Genomic DNA, 21,877 nt, shown 5'->3' on the forward strand with positions numbered 1-21,877 from the left:
TAAAATTCATAAGTGAATTCATAGGAAAAAATGTACTCCAACGGCAATTGTACTGTACGCTTGTAGTGATTCAACTGCATCCACGGATGCAAACATTTTTTTTTTTATTTTTTTTTTATTTCAATTTTCATATGCCCAGTCATTTTGCTGGGCCCAGCAAAAATTTTTGGAAGTTGTGCAATTGGAGTGATGATTTCACAACATCTTTCGATGTAGTCCAACAGAGTTATGAAAAATGCACTCCGTTCGATACATTTTATAAGCAGTTTCTGTAGAGATCCCTACAGAAAAAAAACAGTTGGTTGATCCCTACCCGAAACAAAAACAGCAGGTTTATCGCTGACGACATAGTTTCTTGAAAAGAGAAACAAGTGTGAAAATCTTTCGAAGAATTTCTTATAAAATAAAAAATACAAACTAAAGTTGCGAACATTTTTGTGGTAATTTACGAGACGGACATTTTTAATGGAGTGGAGTCCATGCCGAGTGCTGAACTAGTGATGGGAAGGCAACATAAAAACCCTATAGGCTGATGAAGCAAACTCAGTTGCGCTTGGATTTAAGTCGATGGTCAGACTAGCAAGATTTCTTGAAACCAATTCCGTTAAAGTTTCTTTTTAAGTTTCGTTAGTGTCCACCATGGTACAAATACACAGGTAGCCGCATCGGCAATTGTTGGCAACATAAGATGTCAAAATTTGACATCAATTCCATCCATTTGACACCTTATTGGTCTGTTCCAGTACTGCAAGAATCTACTAATTCTTACTATTTTTTCCGATAACATAAAGGAAAAAATATTATCGTAGCAAAAAATAGTAGCTTCTTGCAGGTTCTGGAACAGAGCATTTGTTACCGTCAGCTGGCATGATAATGCTACCTGTATTATTGTACCATGGTGTCCACACACGTTAACGTAAAAATTAAGATTTTTGCTTGTCCTCTTTATTTTACGATTCGCGTTTGTTGTGTTTCTCATACCAATAAAAACAAAACCAACATAAATAAAATAAAATAAAAAACAACACATAATAATTAACATTTAATATTAATACATGTTAAATTTTCACTACTTCATTAATTAAATGTTTTTATTAAATCTTGTTATGCTTGCTTTGTTGTTAACGTTCGCTTGAGAAAATAAAAATGAAAGAAAATGGAAGAAAAAATCTTGCAACGAAAAACAAGAAGAGGCAACACAACAAACACAGAAAACCATGTACATGGGTTTCACTATTTCATACCCCTCGGCTATAAACTTGACGTAGCCATGTTGAAATCGTGCTAGTCTGTCCATCGACTAATGGAGAACGAAGGAAGTACACTCAACTGTGGTTCAATTTAATGAAAACTTTTTTATGTTTATATAATAAAGTTCTTTGTATTCTTGTTTTACACAAAAAATAAATGCATTTTATTTATTCTGGGATATTTCGCAATGGCTTGCATTTTTACTGCATATTTGGATTGATTAAAAACACAATCCGAAGAGTGCCTTTAAATTCAATCCAAAAGACTACATAAAAAGTTGTGATTTGGATCGAACACGGAGTGCATCCTAGCTGTGTGCTCTTGGAAGCAAAATGGAGTGCATCCTAGCTGCGCGCTCTCTTGTAAAATTCATAAGTGAATTCATAGGAAAAGATGTACTCCAACGGCAAATGTACTGTACGCTTGTAGTGATTCAACTGCATCCACGGATGCAAACATTTTGCTGGGGCATGTCTCTTACCACTTTTTATTTGACTGCTATGCCTAAATACGTCCGTATTCCCAAAACGTATGTGGTGAAAAAAGCAGAACACATGTAGTCTTATGAGAGCTACCGAAATACGTCGAGCGTACACTTTTTTAAGTTGAAAAAATTTAACTTTGACAGAACGTTATTTTTTGTATGTGTGTGTTCTGTATTTTAAAAACAAAATCCCAACAAAACATGAAATACAATTCATTGCAAAGGAAAATTATTTGTTTTACGAATGAAAACATTTAATGCTAAGTTTACATTTACGAAATCCACTCGATTTCAACTGTCAATTCCATAGCTCAAACGTCAAATGAAATCTCATCTGGATTTCATTTGACGTTTAACCTATGGATTTGACAGTTGAAATCGAGTGTATTTCGTAAATGTAAACTTAGAATAAGTAAGTTTCGGTCGCGGATTTTGTGTTTTAAATGTGATTTTGGACTCAACGTATTTGGGCAATACGGACGCTCAGAGAGCGTTCTTATGGTAGGTTGGTGAATAATTTTTGTACATCGCTCTGAGAGTTAGGTATAGCTGTCAGACACCATACAATTAATATGGGAACAGTTTACAACTTTTACTATTTTTGCCAGTTTTACCATTTTCAAAAGTAAGGGAACAGACCGATTGAATATCAAAGAAAACTGGCTCTCTCTTTTGACAACATACATACGTCATACATTAAGTCTCACCTTGGTTCTCTCTCTATCTCACCATCTCTGTTGTTATTCGAGTACCCAATAACCATATGGAATACAAAGAGAATATCAATTCCATCGCTTTTTTATTTGTGCAGAATTTTGCTGAAGTTTTAATAAAATATTTCACAAATATTATAATTATATCATAAAGAAAATATGTAGAAATTTGTTTTCTATATCAAAGAAATTGTAATACCTTTAAATTACGTTTACAAAATTTGTAAAAACGAAAAAGGTCTTTTGTGTGTACTTTTTGACACCACAAGATACCAAGTTACGACAACAAACCGGATAAATTTATTCCATTGTTTTGGGTAAGTACAATAGAATTTTATACATTGGCCAGAAAATAAGATTCGTATGCGTTAAATGGAAATAATTTTTTCTTAGTTTTCTTGCAATTAAGGAGTTTACATGAATGGCATCTATGGTGAGATAAGAGAGGTGTTCAATGTATTCTGTATACATACCGCAAGTGTCTTCTTTAGTACAACAATGCTTGCAACAAATTAACGTCCCAGCAAAATTTATTTGAAGTTGTTCTTTGTGAAGTAATGATTGAATAGCTTTTTTTGAAGCAGTCCACGCAGAGTCATGAAAAATGCAGTCCGTTCTTCACATTTTGACAATGTCCGATTTGAATCCATTTCATAAATTTTTCACATTTTAGAAATTTCAAAATTTTGCAAAAAAAAAAAACTTAAAAAGACAAAGAACATAATTTGTTTCTTGTTAATTATAATAACAGCAATATGTTTGCATCCATAAAAAGTAATTTGTATACAAAAAATAATAAAAGTGATTTCCAACTACATCTTTGTTTGTAGCCAAAGAAGTAGTTGAATCATATGTTGTTGTGATTTATTCACTACAAAGAACCAATTGAAAAATGTGTGCTTAAGAAGTAAATTAGACAGTATCCTCACTGCACCATGCCCTTGTAAAAATCATGACTTCTTTCACGTAAAAAGATGTAGTCCGAAATCACTTGCACTCATGATTTAACTACTTCTTTGGCTACAAACATTTTGCTGGGGTGTTTATGTATAGAATGAATTAATTGTCTAGTTTAAGGGCTAACGTTCGAAATTCACCAGGGATATCACATATTCATCTTCCAATAATAGTACGGGAATCTCCTTTTTAAGTGCCACATCGGAAAAGTATAAATATTGTAAACATTGCACCAATACATACAAGAACACATTTTAAAACGCTCCCAAAGAAATCCTAAGCTGTATGTTTAGTAAGTGTTGAATAGTATTGAATCAATTCCAAACCAAGTTCAAATATGGACCATATGGACGACCCATTTCTTCGGGTACCTCCGCAAAAGTTCGAAAATTTTGTCTGAGTGGTGCGAATGATAACTCTTGCAATATGTATGTTAGATTTAGAGAAAATACTGTATTAGTGAAGTACTTTGTCCTTCTTCACCAGCTTCAATTTGCCGTTTTCCCAAGGAGTTAATACACTGCTGACTCGCTCTCCAAGAACGGAGGGTTCGCATGGTCGTCCAAGTGGTACAATAAGAGGTCCCCCTTAAGCTCACAGCTGATAATTTTGGGATAGGACATGAATACACGCGCACAACCGATATTTGCGAATTTTTTGGCACATGTAGGTCTCGTCCTGAACACAAAAATATATATACCATATCTGGGAATTCCATACTTCCCGAGATATAGGCCTTTAAAGTTCCAAAAAAATATGTAGCCGAAGGCCGCCTAATTAGAGAAAAAGTTAATAATATGAAATTAAGTTTTGTTTAGAAAAAATTTTAATTTAGTTATTATTTAGTTATTGTATAGCTGTTTTTGGAACCGCTCATGGCCCTATGGGCTAGGTTACTGTGTTTGTCAAATAAAAATTAAATTAAATTAAATTAAATTAAAAGAAAATTTTGTGCCCGTTCCCGAAACTTGCACTTGTCCATAGGAGTCTTAAATGCCCGGCCGAAGGTCGTCTATTGCAAAAGAAAATTATAATTTAAAAGAAAATTTAGAACTTTAAAGGCCTATTTCTCGGGAAGTATGGACTTCCCACAGATAATATATGTATATATTTTTGTGTTCAGGACAACGAGACCTACCTGTGGTAAAAATTTCAAAAATATAGGGCGTGCACGTGTATACTCGTTTTGTTCCATAATTTGTATCGGCCCATTTCTTAGTATGTCTCAAAATTGTCCACCCTTTTTTCCTTTAGGTTGTGTGCTTGAAGATAGAGCTCGTCGACGCTCACGGCCGCTTGACAACAATCTTTAACTCGCAGGCAGGTCACTGGTAGTCTGCCGGACCGCATAGCACCCACCGCTCGTTCTTTCTGGCTACCTTAGTGTAAGTCAATGGCTGCTCCGCTCCGATCTCCGCTGCCATCTTTTTCTTCTGGATGGTCCTGTGCTTCTTTTCTGAGTCCCCAGTAGAGGGAGTATTATTGATCTCCTTTGAAGCATCCCGCTGTTCTCTATTTTATGGTGCCTAGTTCTTCTGCACGATTTGGTTGTAAGTTTTGCAATAATCTCGCTTGGGCTCTGATGGTAAGCTTCCCGTCTCCTATTTCCTTTAGGTTGTGTGGTTGAAGATACAGCTCCTCGACCACAGATGGCAAAACGTCCAGATCTGTGGGAGATGTTCGCTGATCCCCGCCAATGCTGGATTAGGCCCTGCACCGTAACTTTCACTTTCATTTTTCCTTCTTGGTTTTTGCTTTAGAGCAGCGACGACCACAGAAATACAACCAAAGCGAAGACATGTATGAACGTATGAGTTAAAAAAGCAACAACCACATTATGTTTTTGTTTGTTTTCATTCATTTACACTGTACGTGAGAGAGAGAAGCAAATGCAAAAACAACTCAGTGGGCGCCCTCACTATACGATCTAAGCAAAGAAGCTCGTCCCTGCTTTAGAGGAACACCCCCATAATCAGTTTTTTGTCCGCGGGAAATCAAGATTTCCAGAAGTAGATGATCGAAGGGTACGATACCCCAGACTTGTCATGCCACAAGTGATTTCCCTCGTTCAAGGCAGAGTAGTATGACTTCCCCCTATTGTAGCAGTACTTACCCGATCGTTCCGTGGGAACAATTCTGAGACACACTTCACGTCTCACTTCACGCCTTAAGCATTTTGTAAAGGTAAAGTGTGTCTCAGAACATACCCGAATTTGATGTGTGCTTCGCCCTTGTCTACACTAGACTCATATCGTATTCTTGTCGTTATTTGTATTGTGAGAAGCACAACTCTTTTGCTGCTCACAACCTCCATTCTGCTTCCCTACATGTTCCTCTTTCCTTTTAAAGTGTACGAATTTTTTTCTGTCCAATGTGTGTGTTTCGCATAAGTCGGAAATAATGCATTTTTCTTGCGATTTCTTTAGGTATTTTTGACAAGTGTTGTGTAAATACGTCAATATTACAATCGCGCGTTTTCTTATTTTTTGCGTGTGTATTTTGAAAGTATTGAAGAAGAAAAAATTAAAAACTAAATAAAATCAAATCCTCATTATGGATATTACACCTGGTGAACCGGTACCTCCTGGCTTTGAGGAAGAAGTTCTCAAAGTTCCACGTATTCAAAATACCATTGACCAGTATAAGGCCAATGCTTTAATTGGCATTGAGTATACTTTGGAATTGCACGAAAGTGATCGTCCCGAACCGGGTTATTTGTGTGTGTTGTGTGACAAACGTGGTGATGCACGCACCATTTTACACCATTGGACTTCATTTAATCATCGTATGAAGTATTTGGAAAAGCACTACCCATCTGCGGTTCGTGAATTTCAACCTGTAAAATATAAACCAAATTCTCATAATATTCTCATTGCCATAATTCAAAATATTGCTGAAGCAATTGAAGATTTTCATGGTCGTTTGAAAGTCCGCGCCATGGATGCTGATGAATATCGCCGTCAGAAAACAAAACACAATGAAGCAGTTATTGCTTCATTTCATCATGATGAAAGAAATGGTCCGAATTTCTTAAATGCCATAGATCGTTCCCTGATAGATTGCCGAGGAAAACCAGAAGGAGCCGGCAATCAGCAAAAGGGTGGCCATAAAAGGGGTTCGCCTACAGAAAAACCACCTGCAAAAAGAGATGAATTTGATGCAATATCCAGTGATTCGGATAATAATGATACGGCAAAAAAGCCAAAGTTCAATAACAGAAACCAATATGCTGGCAAACCCACAACATACTCGAAAGATGAAGAAAAAGACGAAGGAAAAGAAAAGAAATTACCAACACCCAAGGAATTATCATTGCAGGCCTCTCACATAGCCCAAGAACGTTATAAATGGGAAAAGTATCGTTGTATGTTAGAAATCCATTTGAAACAAATGGAAAAGCAACAAAAAGACTATGAAAAGTCACCCGAAAAACATCCACAATATCCAGATGAGTGGAAAAAGTTTTGGAATCGTCGTTACAAAGAATTACAGGCTGAGAAAAAAGTTGATCCCAATAAGCATGATTATAAACCAGAATGGATTGTTTTCTGGACCAAAAGAATGAAAGAACTTTTCAATGCTGATGTAGAAAAGAAAAAGAAAGAAATCAAAATTAAGCTTGGCCTTCCAGAGGATGCTGAGGAAAAAATTGATCAACTTAAGGAACGTTACAAGGTTACGGTAAACCGCGTACAAAGACCACCCATATCGGACGTTATAGACATTAGTGATGATGAAAGTCCAGCTAGTCGACGTGGTCGTGTTCCACGACGTACTCGATCGCGTTCACGTTCTCGATCTCCACGCGGTCGTTCGCCGCCTCGAGGTCGTTCACCTCCAAGAGGTCGTTCACCACCCCGCGGTCGTTCACCACCACGCGGTCGCGACTATCGTTATCATTCTCGTTCGCGTTCTAAATCTCGGTCTCTTAGTCCATTCTCCGATGACTATGATCACATTAAACCACGTCACCTATCAAAACCAATTCGCCCTGGCGGCACTCGAGGTTATAATCCAATTGAGACTAATCCTGAGTATTATCCATATGGTGGATCGTCACGTTATCCACCACATCCACATGCTACTACGCATTATCCTCCAGCGCCCCACACCTCTTCGGGTCCTTATCGCATTTTAGATTCGAGTAAAATACCTAAATATGAAGATACACCTACACGGGATTCTAAAGAAGAAGAATCAAAAGAGGATGATGGACCACTCTCTGTGGTTGGTGTTTTACGTCTGCTCACCGCTTTGGAAGAACACTTGGGTAGTCTTGGCCCTAAAGTTGTTGATCTTTTGGGCAAGGCTTTAGCATTGGAAAAAGTCAAAGCTAATTCTGCCGATGATCTTCTACTCAACGAAGATAATTGTGTATTTTTTGAAACCATTAAAGAAAAGCTGAAGGGCCTATTAATAGCCGATGTTTTAGATGATTCGCATAAAGTACGTGCCGTAAAGAAAGCTATTAAAAACATTGCTGGAGTCATTTATCAAGTCACCCAAGGTGAGTATAGTGTGTGGAGTTTATGTGTAAGTATGAGAGTTAACTATTTTCTGTACATAAGTTAAGTTAAGGGTATTTAAATAATTAAGTATGTATAAATATTTATGCCATATAAGTTTTTTATAAAAACGTAATTATTTCTTAGATTTAAACGTGTTCTCGAAATCACGTATTGATTTTTTTATTCATTGATATTTGTAAAGGATATAATTATATTCAACTTTAAAAAGGTAAGAAATATCCAAAAAAATATAACTAGCGAAGCTATATACTATTACGAAAAATCCATTTTTGGTATTTTCATTCAATTATTACCGCGTAACGTTTTTACGTGCAATTATGTTTCCGTACAATTTGCTTCTGTACAAAAATACAGTTTTATTTTCCAATAAAAGCCAGTTATATGTTTGCTTTTCAACTCGTCTTATGAATAGTGTTTTCGATCCACCTAAGTTGGTTTGTGGATCAGTTTGCGGGTATTTGTGAAAAATCCTGTGTTTATAAAACCGAGTTTCGCAATGAATTGTGTCAATCGCGCTGAAAGTGATGCAAATCTGAGAAGATTCTTTACTTCTTTTAATAAAATATTAAAACAACGACTATGGGTTTAAGCCTGACTATTTTGAAAAACAAAATAGAAGTCATCATCCCAAATAAAAAATGCCAACCATCCTTCAAACGAAAATAAATAAAGCCAAAAAAGGTATTTCAATAATATCTTCACGTCATTTGTCTTTGGTGTTTTCTGTGGATTTTTCATTTTAATGACCTGTTACTTTAAGTTGATTTGAAACCAAATTCGTTCGAATTACTATCAAGCTTTTGTTTATTTTAAAATATTTGATTTCAATCAGACAAAACTTCTCTAAAATAACATAAGTTTGATAGTAATTCGCATCGTCTTAGTCAATCAGGACAGATTTATTTAAGGCTTTATTATGCTAATAGGACTAGGTAATTATAAGGTTAAGGTATTGTACGTGCTTAACTTCGTGGTACAGTTTAAAAATCTTTAGAATGTAATCAGTATTTTTATCGAAAGTTTATGTTCTGTGTAAACAAGTTATAACGATATAACGTTAACAAATATTGGTGTGTTTGTCCTTATGATCAAACAATTGCCTAATTTTCATTTACCATAAAATTAAATCCAATCTTCTTCAGCTTAGCAATGAATATTAACGATATTGAATGCAAAAAAAAAAAAAAATTCAAGACTACTTCGTATATAAAATGAATATGTGAAGTTTTCCCGACAAAAATGCAAAAAAAAATGTTTTTGTATGATTTGTATTCGAAAAAAGTGTTTTTTAAATGGTTTTATTTAGTTCACCCCGTTTGTTTTATTTATTCTTGGGTCAAATTTAGTAATTCAAATTTCACCCTCTTCCTGTCAACCGATTAATCTGAAATTTTGTATACACTTTGGATTTTGGTGACAATACAATTATGTTTATTCATTATCATTATAAATTCAAGATGGCCGCCGCTACAAAATGGCGGATAATTTATGTTTCATTAATCCCATAATATGGGTATCGAATGAAAGGGCTCAACAAGCAGAATACAATATACTATAAAAAATTGAAATCCAAGATGTCGGCCGATACAAAATGGCGGATAACGTAGGTTTTATCAATCCCATCAATATGGGTATCAAATGAAAGTGCTCAACCAGTAGAATACAATGTACTATATAAAATTAAAATCCAAGATGGCGGCCTCTACAAAATGGCGGATAACTTAGGTTTTATCAATCCCATCAACATGGGTATCAAATGAAAGGTCTCAACAAGTAGAATACAATTACTATTACTATGCAAAATTGAAATCTAAGATAGCCGCCTCTACCAAATGGCTGATAACATTTTTTTTTTTTTATCAATCCCACCAATATGGATATCAAATAAAAGGGCTTGACAAGAAGAATACAGTGCACTATACAGTAACTCTTATCCATCCATACAGTTTCCAGCTAAGTACAATTGCAGGACGGATGAAAGAAGAATGTTGCCTTTTATACTATCATGGGCTTCTACAATACATAAAATGCAGGGCAGCACTGTGGATCACGCAGTCGTATACTTAGGTGCGAAACTGTTTGAAGAAGGTCAAGAGTAGTTGCACTGCAATAAACTAACGGGCAAGAAACCTTGCAATAATGAAGCACTAAATGAATTAAACAGAATGCGAAATAAAAACTAGAAAATAAAAATAGGTAAAAAAAACTTTTTAAGTTAAACGGTTTTATGTTAAACATACATTGCAATGTTTAAGATAAATGTACTAAAAACCAAAAAATAATAAAATAGATACAGTCGTGGGAATTATAAACATATGCATAGACTAGACTAAAATAAAACCGTGGGCACGTAAATTGTCTACAAATTATCGACTTAATGTGCGATAGAAGAATCGTTTAATTCGTCGTTAGGCAGTTGGCCCGCAAACGGTGAGGAAATTACTTACTATTTTCTTGCTCATGGAAATTCCAATAGTTATACACTCCATGTAAATAAAAGAGATGTTTCAACTAGTTTATCATTGGACATTCACACTGCTGGCTGGCGAGGAATCGTTTTACTGCTCGTAGTTTGTCTTTAATCGACAAAGTACTACTCGCTCACCACTATAAAACCCTAAAACTCGCATATAATCGAGCTTGCTTGCTTGTTTGGACATTCTATCCCTACTTATCACACGTCCATCGATGCCGGTTGAACAACTGCCTTATTATAGTGTAACATTACAAAACGAACATTTTAATCAACGATTGTAGACAATTGACGTGCCCCACGGTTTTATTTTAGTCTAGTCTATGCATATGTTTATAATTCCCACGACTGTATCTATTTTATTATTTTTTGGTTTTTAGTACATTTATCTTAAACATTGCAATGTATGTTTAACATAAAACCGTTTAACTTAAAAAGTTTTTTTACCTATTTTTATTTTTTCCAGAACTTGTAAAATTGGTAACAATTATCTTTTTTGGAGATTTAAAAACCATTCGGAATGTAAGATCGTTTGCTTAAACCCGAAAATACTTGCTGGAAATAACTGGGGTAATTCTGGACTCTCTTTCCTTGAATTTGAAAAGTCGGATAGAGAAAACTCACGGAGAGTTTTCGCGTAGAATAACCCCCAACATTTTTAGAAGCTCTAATTAATGGTACCTATACGTGATACATATTATGGATCAGACAAAACCGATGAATACAATAAACATCTAGATATATCCATACAAATATAAATAAAAAGTGTTATTGGATTATTACTTATTAATTGATATTTAAGGTTCAGGGGTCTACACCTTAACGATGACCTCACTCGACCATTTTGTAAAATGTTTTAATTTCTATTCGATTAGTAATTACCACGCTGGCGCCGCATAGCTTACCACAGACCGGCCTATTGCATTGTAGGTGGTCAACAAGGTTTCTTTATCAGCACCCCAAATGCTGCCGGCCAGCGAGTTGAGAATCTTGTTCCTACTTCTGATTTTATTGCAAATAGCTGTGGCATGCACGGACGTCTTGAACATGCTATCGAACGTTACAGCCAGTATTTTAGGGTAGTTAGTGGTCGGAATCAGTGCACCATCGACCAATATGATCAGTGGGAGCCTCATTTCAGCCGTCCATGTGGTGAACAGCGTGGCTGTGGATTTAGCGGCAGATATTTTCATATTCCTCAGATGGAAGAACTGCACTAGGTCAGCTATGTAGACATTTAACCTATCACATATGTTATCGATGATAGGACCCGACGCCAAGATCGTACAATCATCCGCATACATCACGATCTCTATGCCGTCTTGAGGTAGAGGTAAAACAGTTCCGGAGATATCACCCCTCCTTGGGGAACTCCCTATTTCAATCTACGGGTTTTGGACTTCTTGTTTCTGAATTCTACAAACGACTGGCGTCCACACATATAGTTGATTACCAAACGTTTCAAACATGGCTGGAGATTAGTTTTCTCTATATCCTCGAACAGCTTGGCATGGTTGACGATATCGAAGGCCTTCGATAGGTCAAGAGCCACCATGACTGTTCGGTCGCACGGCCTTTTCTGGTTCAGCCCTCTACTGATATGTGTGGATATGGCGTCTAATGCTGTTGTAGTACTATGCATTTTCCGAAATCCATGTTGATGTTGGGCAACTGGAAAACACCTTCCCATCGTGGGGAGGAGTAGCGCCTCTAGGATCTTTGCTACTGGCGACAGGTGTGAAATCGGCCTGTACGATTCACTTCTGCCGGCAACCTTGTCAGGCTTCAGTAGCGGGACCACCCTGCCAACTTTCCAGACATCTGGTACAACATGGGTGGCTAACGATAGGTTGAGAACACTTGTTAAATACTCAACTCCAGGTTCATCCAGCTGCTTAAGCATTACCATCGATATTCGGTGCGGGTTTCGGATTTCAATTATGTGTTTATGTGTTTCGGTTTCTTCGTCTTCATAGCATGAAGTACTCAATAGTGTTTCCCCGCTGCTTACTTGTCACAGATCTTATGTTCTCTGACTTGCTAAGTGAGAATAGGAACCTTGTTCTACATTGTAATCAAATATCTAATTTCTCTCAATATTGAAACTGCCCGATAACCAGCAAAAGTGAACATCCCTACTACGTGTTTTTATACCCTGACTCTTGGAAATAATGGTTTTAGATAGACCCCAATTATGTTTGGACAAAATTCGTATCAGACAATTTGGAGTTGATGGCTTAAGTCCATCCGTCTATTTGGCTGGTGCTCACGATAAATCTCGAACGATTAGGTTCAAATTTTGGGTATTATTATGATATTTTGTCTAAAGTCATAAAGCCATATCAGCCCACTCCTTCCGGTACCTCCCCTACAGAAGTTCAAACATTTTCGCTAAAACGGTGCTCCCGATAACTCTCGAAAGGGGTAACCGAATTGGTCATAACTTTGCATGTGGTAATTTTGGGGGTTATCATGAATGAAATTCCCCCGTGAGTTTTGTTTTTCCGCCGTTGCAACTTAAGGGAGAAAGTGAAAAAAAATCACGGGGATTTGCTGTTATTGATAACCCCCATTACTTCCAGGCATGGATCAGGTTTGAATTTGGACTAAATCCGTGTTCTCCTTCGTGTACCTCCCACACAAAATTTGGAAAAAGTATAGTTGAACAGCTTGTCTCGTATCGTTTTGAAATTTGTAACAAGTTAATCTTGCGGACCCTCTTACGAAGGTGCAATTTTTTCAGGGGCAAGTCCATACTACCTAAGATAATGCCCCAAAGACTCCAAAAAAGCCTGCCGGCACGAACTTAACTGTGTATTAAGGTATCCCTCGAAGGGATAAACGGATTTGGTCCAAACGTTGTACATCGTATTATTTTTTACAAACTCGGATTATGGCCGAATATTGACTCATCGGACAACTCTTCGGGTATCTCTCGCACAACGTTGTGCGGACTCGTCTGGAACCGTTCTTAAATTGTTGGCAAAATGTTGCGTATGTTGTGTGCGTATTTCGACGGCAAGCCCATACTTCCTGAGAAATTGGTCAAAAACTCAACAAAAACAAAAAACGGCTAACTTCAGAAACGTCAGTTGCTTTGTAGTCGTGCATGAAACTAGTGGTTCTTAGATCGAGTTCCTCACTACTGCAATTTCATAAAATTACTCTAGTATGGAACTCGATCTAAGAACGCCTAGTTTCATGCACGACTACAAAGCAACTGGTGTTTCGGAAGTCAGCCAACCATTTAGACGTAGTGAAATTCCATCTTTAGTGAACTAGAAAGATGCCAGAGAGTGTCCGATATTGCTTTGTGTACCCGCTTCGCTCCGTGTTTTTCGATACCGTTTCCCATATTAATTATAGCTTTTTTACACAAATGGGCATTTCTTTAAATATGAGTCTTTATTTGAATGTTATGAAAACCTTTTTTTAATTTTTGATCAAATTTTAAATTAAAATAAAGTTATAATTTTATGGTTTGTTTTTTTTTGGTGTTTGACCTTTTTTAATAGATTGGAACATATAAAAATCTCAAAAAAAAAAACTCATATTTTGATGCAAAATATGAATAAACTTAAAATGTTAACTTTGAACTTGAATTACTCTATAAGTACTAGACCGATCGGTTTTGATGCATTGGAAAGCTGTCAAAAAAAATGAAAATGTCTCTCTTCCATTCAAAAATTACAGAGTTTTGACCAGGAAAAACGATGGGTGACCCCAAGAAGTGAAAAGACGAAAATGTTACTGTATTCAAACTATTGGCAACTTATGTTTGTGTGTTAGTATGTTTTAATCAATGGTGAACAAAACAGTACTCTAGCGTCGATTACTATTAATCCCAGTCATAATTGACACATTTACAATCAAAAATATACACATTGTTTTATAAATATTTTTAAACAATTGCAAATTTTACTTAGTTAGAATTCAATTAAAGTTTTAAAACATAAAAAAGTTAAGAAAAGCAAACAAAAATGCAGTGTGAAATATTTAAGAGAAAATTTGTCCGATTCTCTTTGTGGATCCCTGCCCGCTTGCGCAATGGGCTAGTTCGGCAACGGAAACTCGTCGATTCTCAGCGTTACAGTAACTAGTTCCACTTCTGACCCCTCACAGTGCAATCAACTGTAAACTTTAATATGGGGATGTCATAGGAGGTAACCAATTGACACTCTATGCATTACCTGTAGGTGGTATTGTACTAGTTCCAGGTTTACAGTCATATACCAGTTTATTTATAAAAAAAAGTGGTGGGAAATAGTCACAACTGACGCTTCGTCGTTTACTTGGGGATATATAGTTGTCAATTGGTTCCTTTCGCATTACTTATGGGTCAATTGTGAACTAGTACCACTTACCTCTAGTTTAGGACTATTTAAATTGCGACAATTGAAATTGCTAGCGGGTAGAGAGAAGAAGAGGGCGATTTGCATATTTCCTTCGTATTCCTTTTTTATACCAGAACAATATGAATAAAATGTACGAAGATATTCAGTCCATCAACACTAGCTTCTGTTATTGGATGCTTCATTTATATTAAAGTTATGAAGAAAATGTGAATGTGAATTATTTATACAACTCGTCGTTTAAGTTAAGTTAATTAAGTCGCAACTGACGCCTCCTCGTTTACTTGGGGATTAAAAGGTGACAATTGGTTCCCTTCGCATTACTTAGGGGCCAATATTTGTACTAGTAGTGATTAGAACTAGTTCTGGACTACTTAAATTGCGACAATTGGAATTTTCGTCGCAAGCGGGTGGTTTTAATGCACGCTCGCTACAAAACAAAATCAAATTAAAAAATGATCTCTTTCGTACGCTCTTTCTAAGCATTCGGGTCGTATTTATTTATTTTATACCATGGCAGAACTACCAGTTAGTGGTATCACACCAGCTGATCGAATATGAAAAGTCAAATCCCTTTATAAAAAAAATATTTTTGTTGTAATTTCCCCAACATAATAAAGAAAGTTTTGACATAACAAATTCAAAATTTTACGATGCCACTACCTGGGTAATTGTGCCATGTTTTATACATTGCTTCTAAACCACTGTGCGGCGGTGGCAAATCCCTTCAGTGTAATGTTGGCTTAAATTTCCAGAGTATTTAAGCCATAAAAACCTTCTCTACAAATAGTGTGTTAAAACACTCTGTTCGGACTCGGCGATAAAAGTTAGGTCCCTTCTCTTATTGATATGAGAGATGTATCCCTTGTCCCTTCGGGGATGTGCTAAAATTAAAAAAAAAAAAAATTAAAGCAAACCATGATGCAAACTCGATAAACCTATTTTCTTCGTTACCTACAGAAATCCGTATAAAATCGAAACGAAAAATTATGAATGAAAAAAGGTTTAAATAAAAGTTGACAACTCGGTGAGTCCTAGTGACAATTTTATTCTGGTCAGAAAATTAGTGAAAATTTTCCCTAATTACCAAAATGATAAGTAAACAAATATTTGAAGTTACAGCAGAAATTAAAATGCAGGTAACTAGAAATTACTGTATTAATATTTTTGATAAATGATGGTAAGAAATTTTGGATTATTTAGTATTTATTATACATAGGTTATGAGCATCAATATACCTATTGATGACATTTTATAGTTGTGAACCTATAAAGTAATTTATTAAATAGAAATAAAGGTTGATAAGTAATATAACTAACCATATTATGATAACCACGTTTATGGTTTTATTTATCCTTCAAGGCATAGACTGACTTCCAAAACGTTAGTTGCTTCGTAAATGTCTGTAAATGTATTAAGCACCCTATTCCATATCGCTGTGATACAAAATTAATGCGAAGTATTGTAATCCAAAACATCACTGTTGCGTATTTGAAACGCAGAATGCCCACAAAATAAACATCGAGTAGAAAACTGATGTATTAGGTAGATGCACAAGCAATAACAGAAACAACGCAGTTTTATGGCGTTTCGGAAGTCAGTAATAATTATAATAACTATTAGCAGTGCCAGTACTCAATATTTTACCCAATTTCGAGTAATAAGTAAAAACGTATACGTTTAAGTTCAATTTGCGTTCTTCGTTATAATCGCACTTCTTCTGATTTGCATGAAAAAAAAAAAACATTATTTTGTTATATACATGAAAAATGTAAATAACATTTATAAAGATCGTTTAATCTTCAAATCCTTTATTTATTGATCGAAAAATTCATTGTATTCTGTTATTGCATTTTGTTATTCGGACTGACATACTCGTAATTGCGATTTTTTAGCGGGATACTTTTAAAATTTGCAAGTATCAACGTCTTTTCGCGGTTTTGTGCAGTTACAAATATTATTTAATACTTTAGATACAATTTTACCTTTTAAAAGTGTTGCTAACTAAAAATCTAGTGTTTGTTCCAACAAAAAATTAAAAGAAAAATATTAACGAAAAGAAGGAGCATAATCAGAAACTAAGTAGAATTATAGATATTAAATAAACTCTATTAAAAAACCCATTTTAATTATTCTTTATTATTTGTTGTATTTTACAAAAATTATTTCACATAGGTAAAACAAAAGAAGATGCCGGCAAGGATGACAAATCGAAAGAATCAAGCGGCAGTGGTGGTGGTGGCTCCTCACTTCTCAACAAAAATAAACTCAATACAAAAGTAAACATTAAAGATTTGCCCTTCGATCGTCAAACGGTTGCTACAAAAATGGCCGCAGCCTTAGTAATGCAAGGCCGAGAAGATGTTTCCACCGATGACATGGATAAATTGATATATTTCTTTTTGTTAATGGTCAAATTATCGAAATCAAAACGTGAACTTGATGGTAAACCATTGTATTCCAAAAATGTGCTCTCCGAATTGGGTTTGATGCCCTTAGTTAGTACAACGCCAAACAGTACTGTGTCTACTTTAGGTGGCCATATAGATATTAGTGGCCTTTTGGATAATGATAAACCACCATCATCTTTGAGACCCGCATCGATTCGTAGTGATTATGATTTTGCTAAGGATGTGTCTGTGGAAAAAGAAACACCGAAAAATGATGCCAACGCAAGTACATTGGAATCGCTGACTGATTCTGATTTGCAAACGTTATTGCAAAACTTTAAACATTTATCCAGCGAAGAGCAACATCATCTTATTGCTCATTTAAAGAAATTAGAGTCTGTTGACCCTGATCGCGTTGAGAAATTGAGAAAATATGTCAACTTATCGGATATTGCATCAGAGCCACAGCCCAGTACCAGTAAATCATCTTCGGATAGCTTGGAAGACGGTAGGGAACAGAAATCACGTTATTACTCACCCCATACTAACAATGATTCCCCAATTTCAGCGAATAGTAAAGATGACAGACACCACGGTCGTTCTGCAAGTCATGATATTGATGAACGTAACAGAAATGTGGTAAATCCCAATAAGTTTAGTTTGGATGATGATGACGATGATGATTATAATTTTGATGAGGTGTTTAAGGCAGCCTCTAGAAATATAAATTCTGCCACATCTGATGAAACATCACGGCACTCCATCAATGATGGCAAATCATCTGCAAAAGCCTCCTCCACCAATGATCACATTGTCTCTTTGGCTTCACAAAATGATTTGACATTTAATCCTGCGGGTCTCAAAGATCCTCTAAGTGATACACAAAATCTTATAGCAAATCTAATGGGTTCTTTGCAACAAAGTAATTCCAAATCGGCAACCACTATACCACAACCAGTTCCTCCGGTTGGGCAAAAAGCACCACAACACAAGCAACAACAACCACCGCCACCACCTGCTCAGCAACATCAACAACAACAGCAACACAATATGACATATTACCAACAGCAACAACAACAGCCACCACATCATCCTGGTGGAGGATATCCCGACATGCAACAAGCTGGCTACAATCAAATGCCACCAAATTACTATAATCCTGCAATGGGTTATAATCAAAATCCCTATGGTGGTGGTCCTGGCTATCCACAGCAACAACAACCATGGGGTCCAGATGCCCAACAAATGCCTGGCCAAGCCAATATGCCATTCTTTGGTATGGCGCCTAATTATGGTGGCGGTTATTATGGACAAGGTGGTAATTAAAAACAGACAGACAGATATGTGGTACTCAATTTAGAGATTTCATTATTCTTTAAATTCAAACTTTTTTTAGTTTTATAAACTATTTTAAAATTTTATTAAAAATAATAAATTCAAGACAAATAAGATTTGAAAGACAGTTGCGCGCATACACACGAATTCATCGAATTCGTAATGAAGGAAACATTTTCTGTATATAAAACAATATCTAAATATAACTGCTTATTTCCATAAGATAATTTTATCTTGCAAACACAAAACATACTCATATACATTTAAGAGAATTTTATTTTGTTATTGCGGGTAATCATTTTGGTAAGGTAAGTGTGGGAAAGTAATTTGGAGTAAAAAATGGTACAAACAATAATTGAATTGGTATGTAACACATGCCGACTGCACCTCGTAGAGTCCTGAAATAACCTAGTAACACCAAGGTTCATTTTGGAAGGCTATTATAAAACTTTATTATATTATAAAATATAAAAATATGTAAAATCTAGATGTTTTTTGGAACTGCTCATGGCCCTATGGGCCTAGGTTACTGTAAAATATGTTTTGTCAGCAAATGAAGACCTGAATTCGCCTTCTGGGTCACCTGGGGCTGGATTCTTGTGATTGCATCATGGTAACACTTTCAAAGTTCTTTTTTATTTATTTTTTTGTTAATGCTAATACAATAGCCTAGCCCATAGAACAATAAGCGTCTTAAAAACCCACTATACATTAACTAACGACTCTCAAGAACAAAATGTAACAATATTTTTAATTTTCTTAAAATATAGAATCTGTTACCCTTGCTTATATTCTATTACACCGACACGACTAATCGACGACTTTTCAGTAGTTCTACGACCTACATTTTCTCCTATCTGAACTGGTAATACCGCTCTGACTTTTCCTATATGCTGTTGACATTTATATAGTAGTGGTGTATACTTCAAGTGTCCATACTTTGTCAAGACTACTTTAATGACCTGTCCATCCCCTCCCCCAGAACTATCCCCATATAAATTTCCAATATTACCTTTTTAGGAAGGAGGACAACAACTACCAGTAACCACTCCTGCAATGTTGGCATGGTAGTTCCGCCTGTCGCCTGTAGAGAATATTCTAGAGCAGAGGTGCTCACATTGAATATGTGTTTCTCCGTTGCAGGCCAAACAACGACTGATGCTTACTCTCAATCAATGGTGGGCTTTCATACACGCCAGCGTTGATTGTCAACCCTCACGCATTCTTACGCTCTTCGAATCTGTTGCTGCTGAGAAGCCGAAGAATGAACACACATATGGGGCGTGCGCGTGATTTTCTTGTGTACACACAACGAAATCTACAATTATTTTTCAGGGAATTTATGATGGTGTTAAAAATGTTATTTTACAAAAAGTGTTACACGTTTTAAGAAAACATTTTGCGCATATTATCATAAATTAAATACGCATAATGTTATGGAAGAATGATATTATGATAAAAAATATACAAAAGTTTAAATATTTTTTTTAATTTTTCTCTAAGCAATATAAACATGTGTTTAAAATAATATTATTATTTTCTTATTTAATTTTTTAAATGCACAAAGCATACAATATCATGCACATGTTTACGGATCATTAAGGCAGCAACCACAAAATGCTTGCACTTAATTCCTTTCAGTGCATTTTCATTCTCTCTCTCACTCATACTCTCAATTTAATTTTGCCCATCTATGCTCTCAATTTACGCTACCGTGAAGAAATGAGCAGCCCTGTTCTAGAGCAGGAGGAGGCATTGTGACTCACAAGAGAGCCCATGTGCTCTAAGTGAGCGTAAATTTGTTATCGCTCACAGCCTGTGTAGATGCTAACACGTTGTGAACAACAACAAATTTACGCTCATTGAGAGAGACCCAAAAATGTTCTCTGCCTCACTCTGTTCTAGAGCATCATCCGGCAAAAAGGGGCACACGTGCCCTTGATGAGAATAACAGCAGAACAACCACCATTCAGTATTCATCCAGAAGTCAAAGAAGCAAGTTCTGCTGTCGCTTGTTTCAATGATTTTTAATTTTAGCAATGCATTAACGCACACGCTGTTTGTGGAGAGAGCGTCGTATGCGTGAGACCGCAAAGAATGCGTTTGTGTTAGTGCCGATACCTGTTCTAGAGCAGAGTGAGGCAGAGAAAATTTTTGGGTCTCTCTTGTGCTCTCAATGAGCGTAGATTTGTTGTTGTTCACAACGTGTTAGCATCTACACAGGCTGTGAGCGATAACAAATTTACGCTCACTTAGAGCACATGGGCTCTCTTGTGAGTCACAATGCCTCCTCCTGTTCTAGAGGCACTACTCTTCTCCGTAGTTAGAAGCAGAACCAGTTGCCCAACATAATCATGGATTATGAAAAATGCATAGTGCAACAACAGCATTACACGCCATATTCATACATATCAGTTGAGAACTAACCCGGAAAGTTTGGTAGAAATTTGGTTTGGAAATTTGCTGGTAGCCTGTGGTAGAAGAGAAAGCCATTTTCGCTCTCTCTCCACTCTCACTCTCTTAAAAATTGCTTCCAGTTTTGCCACTTTTCGGGGTTAAGGAACGCTTTGCAGGTTAAAAATTGTAACAAATGGTAAAAATGGTAACCTCAGGTAAGTAAAGGAACACAGCTATAGTGTTAGCAGTTTTTTGTTGGAACAATTCACCAATGCATCTACCTTTATAATTGCGTAATGTCAACAACAGTAAAAAATGTCAACCCTGCTTTTGACAGAATAGGCCATAACAAGAAAAAAAATTGTAATCAGCTGTTAGCTGTGGCCTACCTCTAAATTATTCTACCATGTAGAATTGGGCAATCTAGTTCCTGGAGCGGATCGATCTTTCTAGTTCCTTTTGGGAAACTGAACTAGTTCCTTAATATAGTTCCAAATAGTTCCGAGAGCGATATATTTCAATGAATCTTTCATCGTTCTTTCTATTTCCTTCGTTCCAAATAGTTCCGAGACCGATATAGTTCAATGAATCTTTCGTCGTTCTTTTAGGGGTCGATTATGGATAGCAACCAACTCCAGGGGGTTACTCTCTATTGCGATGCGTAAGGAAATTTAATGCGTCTCTAATTCGTTTTCATATGTCCTTTCGCAACTATTTTTGTTCCTTTTTCCTTTCTGGCACCGCCGCAATCTGTAATACAAAAGCGTATGTCAAAATCGTGCGTTAATGCAAATATTGTTGCGTGTGGCTCCAAAAAAATTGTTTTTTTATTTCTTACCTACCAACAGCGTCCCAACGACAAGATGTTCAAAGCTACCGGCAAAAGAAAAATGAACCGGGTAGGTTGAGCGGTCAGTTGAGTTGGGTTAAGAGTAGTGTTGCCATATAAGGGTGCAGTTAGGGTGGAAGGGACGAGAAAGAAAAATAAGTAAATGT

General features: G+C 36.2%; 1 protein-coding gene across 2 annotated transcripts; it reads left to right on the forward strand.

Annotated features, from left to right (window-relative positions):
* Positions 1-2,474: 2,474 nt before the first annotated feature.
* On the forward strand, positions 2,475-18,732 carry LOC141397868 (uncharacterized protein CG7065). Of its 2 annotated transcripts, XM_073974689.1 has the most exons (4): positions 2,475-2,765; positions 5,832-7,912; positions 16,935-17,657; positions 17,718-18,732. In XM_073974689.1, the coding sequence occupies exons 2-4, from the start codon at positions 5,959-5,961 to the stop codon at positions 18,473-18,475; spliced, it is 3,435 nt and encodes a 1,144-aa protein (XP_073830790.1). In that variant the 5' UTR covers positions 2,475-2,765; positions 5,832-5,958; the 3' UTR covers positions 18,476-18,732. The 2 variants fall into 2 exon arrangements, with proteins under 2 accessions (XP_073830790.1, XP_073830789.1); XM_073974688.1 differs by having other exon boundaries at positions 16,935-18,732.
* Positions 18,733-21,877: the final 3,145 nt, after the last annotated feature.

This window comes from Musca autumnalis, unplaced genomic scaffold, assembly GCF_047663935.1.
Source record: "Musca autumnalis isolate F117 unplaced genomic scaffold, ASM4766393v1 scaffold_3, whole genome shotgun sequence".
Lineage (NCBI taxonomy): Eukaryota > Metazoa > Arthropoda > Insecta > Diptera > Muscidae > Musca > Musca autumnalis.

Excerpts from the sequence above, each read along its gene's own strand:
- LOC141397868 (XM_073974688.1), top strand. The coding sequence starts at position 5,959 with ATGGATATTACACCTGGTGAACCGGTACCTCCTGGCTTTGAGGAAGAA. Across the intron at positions 7,913-16,934 it reads CATTTATCAAGTCACCCAAG|GTAAAACAAAAGAAGATGCC; the intron begins GTGAGTATAGTG and ends TATTTCACATAG.